Below are 7778 nucleotides of genomic sequence, written 5' to 3'. Positions count from 1 at the left end.
AAAGGCAGCGTTACACCCCACCAGACACTCCCTTCTCTGCTCCAGAGCCCCCCTCCAACACCAGGCCAGCAGCACAGAGAACAATAAATACTGTAATAAATAGAGAAAACCCTGTCACGTGGCGCTGCTCCAGCAGCAGGCGGTGTTGCCGGGGTCCTGGGGTACCCGCCCTGCTCCGCTCTCCCCAGGCCCCCTCCAGCGTGGGCGTGTGCAGGTGCCCCTCTGGCTGCGAGGAAGCCAGCCCTGCCCCGCAGAAGCGCTCCGTGTTGGGGACGGGGCGTTCAGTCCCTGACTGTGCTGTCCTGGCGGCAGGTAAGCACAGCGGCGTCCGGCTGTCCCCTCCCTCCCGCTGGCTCGATGCTGAACCTGGCAGAGGGGCCTGGAGCTGCAGGCAGAGCCAAGAGCCCTCCTCAAAGCTGGGGAACACAAGGAGGGGGGCAGCCCCACAGCCAGGACTGTGGAGCAGGTGGCAGGCTGGGGTGTCCCAGAGCCCCCAGGGATCAAGGTGGCCTTGGAGGCTCATTGCCGGAACAGCACAGCAACCTTCAGCAGGTAGGACACGTTTCTGGAGGCCTGGGGGCAGCGCCAGGACTGCCTCGGGCCCTCGCAGGTTGGAGAAGACGGGTAGGGTGAAGCCCTTTCCGTGCTGGGCATGAGGAAAGGCTATTCTGGTGAGCAGCAAAGTGTCCCCAGAGACTCACAGAAGCCAAGGGGAGCTGTAGGTGGGCGGAAACCAAGGGTTAAATCAAACCACACCAGTAGGATGGGACAGTGTCACAGGCCCCAGCGGCCCTGGGCTCATCACGGGGGCCTGTGTCCGTGCCAGGTTCGAGGCTGAAGCCAGCGGCCAGTTCTCACACAGTCCTGTGGCCCAGCGTGTGCAGACAAAGCGGCATTTCGTGTCCTGCAGGGGGGAGGGGGGGGGGGGCGGGCGAGGCCCCGGCTCAGATGGGCTTGTACAACAGCGTGGTGACGTACTTCTTCTTGTAGCGGTGCGTGGCACTGAGCACCATCACGCCATCCTGCGAGAGGCACAGCGTCAGTGGGAGCAGGTCGGGGAGCTCAGCACAGCCTGGCTGTGCCACGCCGTGAGGGGGGCACCACCCCCCACCCCCCGAGGCAGCTGTGGGGAACAGGGCTCTGCGGGCTCGGGGAGCAGCCCCAGCCGTCCCTGCTGTCCCGAGTCTCACAGCCAGTGAGACACATCCAACACCCACGACAGGGAGCCAGGGCAGAGCAAGGGAAGGGTCTGGTACGCAGCAGGAGAGCCCGGAGCTGCTCGGCTCCACCACGCTGCAGGGAGGCAGCTAAAGGGAATTGCGAGGAAACCACAACCTACACCCCTGCGCATGCCACGCTCCACCGGGCAGCTAAGCTGTCCCCATGTGGGTCCTCCGATCCCTGCGCCACCACCTCCACCCTCCCTGCTGTCCAGGTTCTGGTCCCTGCAGGTGCTGCAGGCTCCTGGGGGCCACAGCAACTCCCCTTCCCTCACCCAGGTGCCCTTACCTTGATGGAGAGCGCGTAGAGGTGATTGAGCATGACGTGGTTGGGTTCGGGCAGCAGCGCTGGGTCACACTAGGAGAAGAGGAGTGTCACAGGGGAACAGCAGAGCCCTGACCCCCCAGCCCCAGCCATCGCAGGGAGCTGCCATCTCAAGCAATCTGAGCTGCTGGTGTCTCCGGCTGTTCTGAACAGGAACAGAGCTCAGCTAAGCACCAGGCAGAGCGAGGGGCCAAAACAGCGTGGTTAACGGGAAAAGTCACGCTTTTCCCAGGAAATGCCAATGGCCAGGCCCCAGCCAAGGGAAGACCAGGTTCCCTGCAGACAGGACTCCCCTTCCAACCCCCGTGTGGCTTGCTGTGTGCGGGCGGTATGGTGGTACCCACCGAGATATTGGTGTCCTTGTTCAGGATGACCTGGAGGAGGTGAGGCGGGAGGATGGGTGGGGATTTGAAGCGCTCCTCAGGCCGGTATACATACATCTCTTGGCCATAAGGTCCAGGTGGTGAGCTTGACAAGTCTAAAGAGAAGAGAAAGGAGGAGACGTGAAATGGCTAAAGCAGGATGGGACAGCACAGAGCAGCTCCCAAGAAGCTGAGAAGGACCCAGCAGGGAGATGTTTCAGGCCCAAACATCTTCCATGAGCCAGGGCCATGTATCCTATAGCAACAGCTCAGCCTTTTCACAGCAGAATAAGCAGCCAGGCGAGCCCCGGGCATTTCCACGCAGGGCTGTAAGCTGGTATGTGCGCTGACACAACACAAGCACCCTGTGGTACCCACCTCAAGACCCCCGCACACAGCTCTCAGCACAGCTGGGTCCCTCTCCCCGTGGCAAGCAGCCAGCTTGCCCCAGAGCTGTACCCTTTGCAGCAGGGGCACAGCAAGCAGCACACCCGCACGCCCCCGGTGCTGCAGGACTGCCTGACAAGGAGGTCCCGGAAAGGGCAAATGGGAAGTCTAGACTGAGCAGCTTCTCAGGCCCATGTGAGGGACCACAGTAGCCTGTGGTCACTGGAAGCTGGACTGGCCATATCTGACCTGATCGTTTTGGAACCAGCACCCAGAAGGGCTCCACCTCTCTGGAGCTGCTGATGCTTGCTGGCATCCTTCCAACGAAGTATCTCCTGCCCAGGCTGGGCAAGGACGTGGAGCTGAGCTCTGTCTGAGACAGGGTTTGTACCAGGGATAGCAGGCCACACTCAGAGCGCCCTGGGCCAAAACACGACCGAGCTGCCTGCCAGCATTACACACCGAGCCAGCCCTGCCGGTGTCTGCACGGTAACCTAACCTGCTGCTATAACACAAGTGGGGAGGGAGGTTTCCGATGTGCTAGGGCTAGTACAAATTACCTTGGCATGAAAACTAAGAGTAGCTGCTGAAAATAACCCGGATCCTGCTCTCACCTAGCTTGTACCCCAGATCGGGTGACTTACTCACAGCTGAGCCGACAGAGAGGGCTGATGTTCCCAGCGATCACCAGTCTGAAATGGCTGCCCCAGCCGCACACAGGCACTGCCCCTGCCCTGGGACGGTGCTAGCACAGAAGAAGTTACACCAGCACAGCCCCTCCACAGAGCCGAGGCCCCAGCTGTTGGCTGCTGCCGCTGTCAAACACTACTCTTCCCAGGCGACAGGCCCACGCCTCTGCTCAGGGGGTCTGTTCACCCCAGAGCAGTGAGTCTCAGAGCAGAGGAGGTGGAAAGTAGCACATGCAAAGCCATAATGCCACAAAAACTCACCCCGACCTGAGGTTTCTGAGCTCTCCAGGGAATCCACCTTCAAAGCATCGAACACCTCGAAGTCAGACTTCTTGACGTGAATCAGGTTGTTAATCGTCCCCATCTGGCTGGTGACCACAGGCTGGAGAGAACTGAGGTGAGTCTTCCTGTGCTCCCCTCCAATTGAAGCAAACTCAGTGCTTCCCAGATCCTCCCAGCCCAAACTGTCTTTGCTGCACCATTACCTCAGAGCACAGGTGGCCAGCATCTAGCTCTGCTCTACTCTCGCAGATCTTGCTGTTTACCCTGGGAAGATTTCCCTTTACTCCCAGGCTCCTACATCACCTACTGTTTTCATCCTCCATCCTGCTACATGCTGATGGGGAAGTGTCCTCTCCTTCCTATGCTGCTACAGCGTGATCCAATTTGGAGGAGAACCTGCAAGCGAGTGCTGACCTCATGGCCCATCTTCCCATGTAGCCAATTCTCAATGGGACTTAAAGGCCTTCTGGTGTTTCCCTGCCCCTCAGTACCTCCCTGACACTCTCCCATGCAGCATGTCTAATTCCAGAGGAATCAGCCTCTGAAAGGACTCACGGGATGGAGGTGCCCCTTTCGTTTTGGCAGATACCCTCTGTTCTTCCTGTTCCCCCTCTGCTGCAGTTACATCATGTGCAGTCCCCTGAAGAAGACAAGATCTGCAGGGATAAAGCTTTGAGCGTTACCTCGGATGGGTCATGGACCCACTGGCCATCCACAAAAAATTTGTACTGGTGTTCTCCTTCTGGGAGGTCCAGGATAGCGACAAAGTCGTTGTGGCTGCGCAGAGAGAACAGACGTGCAACAGCATTACCCTGCTAATTCTCTGGATGCTGCTCTTCCATGGGGTCCCAGAAAAGAGCATTTTTTCATGCACTTCCCCCAACACCTTATGCAGGGTTAGGCTTGCTCATCATCAGTGATCTGAGGCACGGACACAACAGCGTGAGCGTTCAGCGCACTGGTGTGGCTCAAACCCCTAGGAAACCAGCTGCAAGGAGCACAGGAGGCACTCCAGCCCTGCGTGCCCATACCCTCTGCACAAGACACACCGGGGAGGATGTGTGGGCAAAGCATCTCACCCTGCGCTGTCACTGCAGGGTGTGGGCAGCAAGTGTAGCAGCTCTGTTTGTGAAGCCTGCAATTGAGATAAACCCATTCCAGATTATTTTCTGGGATTATGCCCAGAGTGCTACAAAGTGCTTCCACGGAAGTCACAGATGTATTGCAGAACAGCGAGAACATCATTAGGGAAGGAAGACATGTGAGGGACAAAGAAACAACCCCCGCTGGCCACAACACAAGTAGGCATGGGGTAAGGCCACAGCCAAGGGAAGAGCTGACAGCTTGCAGAGGACTGCTGCATACCGGGGCAGGGCTCTGCTGCCAGGACTAGCTGCTGCGTGACATCCAGCTGGGCAAGCAAAGTGGCCCATCCTGTCCTGTCTCTCTGTTTCACAACTTCCCACCGCAGCATCACCCAGGGAAGAAGCTGACTACATATTTGTGCTCAGACCCTCCAGCTCAGGTAAACTGTGAAAAGCCAGGTGAGCAAAGGGAAGAGCAACCAGCACGGAGAAGGGAAAACACTCCCTACGATGGAGCAGAGGAGAACATAGAGTGACCTGAGGGACTGGCTACCTCTTGATGAGTGGGATCTTGGTGCTCCAGTTGTTGAAAGATCCAGAGATGAAGACCTCTTTACCTCCATCGGCCCAGCGGATGACAGTGGGACGAGCCTGTTGGGATGGTTTCACCGACTCCTCCAGATCTGGCTGCCATGACACAAACTCCTTGTCCCCAGGAATCTGAGCAAAGAGAACCAGAGCCTGACTGAGACACAGAGACAACCAGGACCACATTCACTTGCCCCTGGCCTCTACCAGCCCACCTGCACATCCCAGACAAGAGCACTGCAGAGCCTCCTGGTTCTCCACAGACCCCTCATATGGTTGGGAGCACAGCCCTGCACAGCCAATGAGCTGAAGCCCCAGCCAGGGTCTCAGAAGGCAGGACAGGGAAGGCAGCAGCCAGCCCCTACCTTGGAGTCATGGGAGCTGAAAACACTGGGGTCGTCGGTGCTGCCCACCATGATCTTGTGCGGGTGCTCCTTGGCAGGGTGGGGGGCACCGGAGCCGTCCGAGCGGTGGGACTTGGAGCCATGGCGCTCCCCAGACACTCGCTCACTGGTGGTGTTCCCCATGACAGCTCAGTAGCCCCTGTGAGAGAGAGAGGATGGCAGTGTGCCTGTGCCCATGGCCTCCGGCAGCAAGGAGAGGAGCAAAGGCACTGTTTCCCAGTGCTCTTTGCCAGGGGAGACTGACAGCAATCCTAAAAAAGGCCCAAAGTTCATTCCCACTGCCAAGTTTGGGAACTGGATGGGAATTTAACAAACAAGACAGCTTGACCTAATTATAGCCATATCCTTATCATAACTCCATTTAAGCTGGTAATTGTTATACTCCAAAACCGATACTAGTTATGCCGCATCCCACAGAAGCCCTCAGCAGTCAGCGTAGGAGAAGGGCTGATGGGAAAAATAAAGCCAACCTCTATTGGCAAATCAATTACTTGGCATTAACAGAGCCTCTTTCACAGTCCCACAGCCAGGCTCTACAGACAAATCCCCTACACCCAGCACGAAAACAGCCGGAGAGCGAAAGTAGCAGCTGTTTAACAGCTCCAAACAAGACTCCAAGAGCTTGCGAGCAGAAAAGCGGAGCCTTGCGCCTGGCAAAGGCGTCAGGGAGCATTTAAAGCGTCCGAGCAGAATCGCCCAAGCTGGAGCTTGGCCAAGGTGTGGGGCTAATGCCGTGGTGTCTGCAAAAAGCTCAGCTCTCAACGGCATTCACTTATGATTCACCAGGCAAGCCACCGTGTCAGCTGCGGCACAGCGCAGTGAGGAGGTCCGCTTGTTGTGACCCTAACCAGCGGCATCACCCCAGGCACTCCAGCCTCTGCCTGGCCATCCGGAGGCACATGACGAGGGAAGGGCAAGCCCAGCTGCCTCAGTGACACTGCAGCTAGAGATGGGCCATCGTCCTCAATCTCAAACAGCTCAGAGAAGGCAAAACAGAGGAACTGGCCATGTGGCGCCAAGCCACAAACAACCACATACTTCTCGGGACAAACACCAAAGCCACCGCAAGCTACATGGGACTCTTCTGGCCTTACCCACTTTCCAGCAGTTGAGATGGATTGGGGTTCTTGCCCCCTTCCCAGGCTTATTTTGCAGCTTTCAGCTTACCACACTGATCATGGGGCTCTGCAGGGCAAGGCAAGAGGACAGCCAGCCTTGCTTCATGTGCTTAGCTGTGACATTTGGGGATTTGTTTAGAAGATCAAGTCATATGAAGGGTGCCAGGCAAGGCTGCCAGCCAAAGCCAGGCTTTAGAACATTACGGAGCAATTACCAAAGTAATTCTTAAATCCTGAGGGCTAAAAGGCAGATCAAGAGGGCAGCTAACCCATTCTTCCCCCCCGCCCCCTGCTCTCAGTAAGGATCAAGCATACCTGAGGATACAGGTCAGATGAGCTGCACTACTTGCTGTGACATCTTCCCCCTCTGCCCTGGAGGAGGTTCAGCCAGCTCCTCACAAAACCTGACCCTGTGCCACTAGACTTGCTGTTGAGGAACTTCTCCCCCAGTATCCCCGCTAAGGCTCCCTTACTTCTCATCTTCGGGGAGGAAAGTAGGAAAGGCTAAACATCCTCCTGCACCAAGGCAGACCTGAGAGATACATTCAGGTGGTAACAGATGTGACAGCTTCCTTTTCTCTTCTCTAAAAGGAATCCAGTCCCTCTGGCTGTCCCTTACAGGTCACGCTCTCCAAATGCCTCCTTAGGTTTCTCCCAAGCAGTGGCTCCTTCCTGGCACAAGGCATCCGAAACCCTGTGCAAACAAGACCACCCCACATCCTGCTGTGCCGGGACAGCAAGGTCTTTAAGCATAGCCTGCAGAACTTGGCTTCACTGGATTAACTTCTATAGCTCAAACTGCTCCTGTGTTCAGACACACCCTTGTAGTACAGGATGCTCTGATGGTGTGACTCAAGTACGTCCAAGTCACTGATAGAAACGCTGCCTGTACCACAGCCCCAGCAAACCTCCGCAGTGTCCCAGCGCATCCGCTCCCAGTTTGGCAGCAAGTCGCTGCCAGCTGCAGTCCGCAGTAAGGTGGGTGCCTGCCGGCCGGATCCCAAAGCCCCTTCGGCTTCAACCAGCCCCACCTCCCCACTTTGCTTCTGAAAATGACACGCGAAATACACCCGTTCCGTCTGAAATGAGTCACGCTTGCTGCCTCTCCCACCCAGTCAGTGACCCGCACTGGGAAACACTGGCAGCCAGCCTGAAAGGGTTTATTTTGGAGAGATGGGGGTCCCTGTTCAGCACCCGCAGCTGCCTGCAGCCTGCTCGGCTGACACCTCCCGGTGCTGGAGTCACCCAGGGAAGCCCGATTCGCCGACTCTCCCGCCACCCTCTTTCGGAGAAGGGAACCAGACCTCAGCCGTGGGGC

At 57.3% G+C, this 7778-nt stretch overlaps 1 protein-coding gene across 4 annotated transcripts; it reads right to left on the bottom strand.

Annotated features, from left to right (window-relative positions):
• Window positions 1-933: 933 nt before the first annotated feature.
• Window positions 934-6726, bottom strand: PRKAB2 (protein kinase AMP-activated non-catalytic subunit beta 2). 4 transcript variants are annotated; one of them, XM_086462524.1, is made up of 8 exons: window positions 6437-6726; window positions 5304-5481; window positions 4904-5070; window positions 3949-4042; window positions 3245-3365; window positions 1890-2023; window positions 1510-1578; window positions 934-1022 (listed from the first exon to the last, which is right to left on the bottom strand). In XM_086462524.1, exons 2-8 carry the CDS (start codon window positions 5463-5465, stop codon window positions 945-947), a joined length of 825 nt encoding a protein of 274 aa, XP_086318650.1. In that variant the 5' UTR covers window positions 5466-5481; window positions 6437-6726; the 3' UTR covers window positions 934-944. The 4 variants fall into 4 exon arrangements, with proteins under 4 accessions (XP_086318650.1, XP_086318651.1, XP_086318652.1 ...); XM_086462525.1 differs by having other exon boundaries at window positions 3251-3365; window positions 5304-6726; XM_086462526.1 differs by having other exon boundaries at window positions 3245-3375; window positions 4968-5070; window positions 5304-6726.
• Between the last annotated feature and the right edge of the window lie 1052 nt (window positions 6727-7778).

The sequence above is a fragment of the Leptosomus discolor genome, chromosome 3 (assembly GCF_034619465.1).
Source record: "Leptosomus discolor isolate bLepDis1 chromosome 3, bLepDis1.hap2, whole genome shotgun sequence".
NCBI classification, from domain to species: Eukaryota; Metazoa; Chordata; class Aves; order Leptosomiformes; family Leptosomidae; genus Leptosomus; species Leptosomus discolor.
This window is presented reverse-complemented; position numbering and strand designations above follow the sequence as displayed.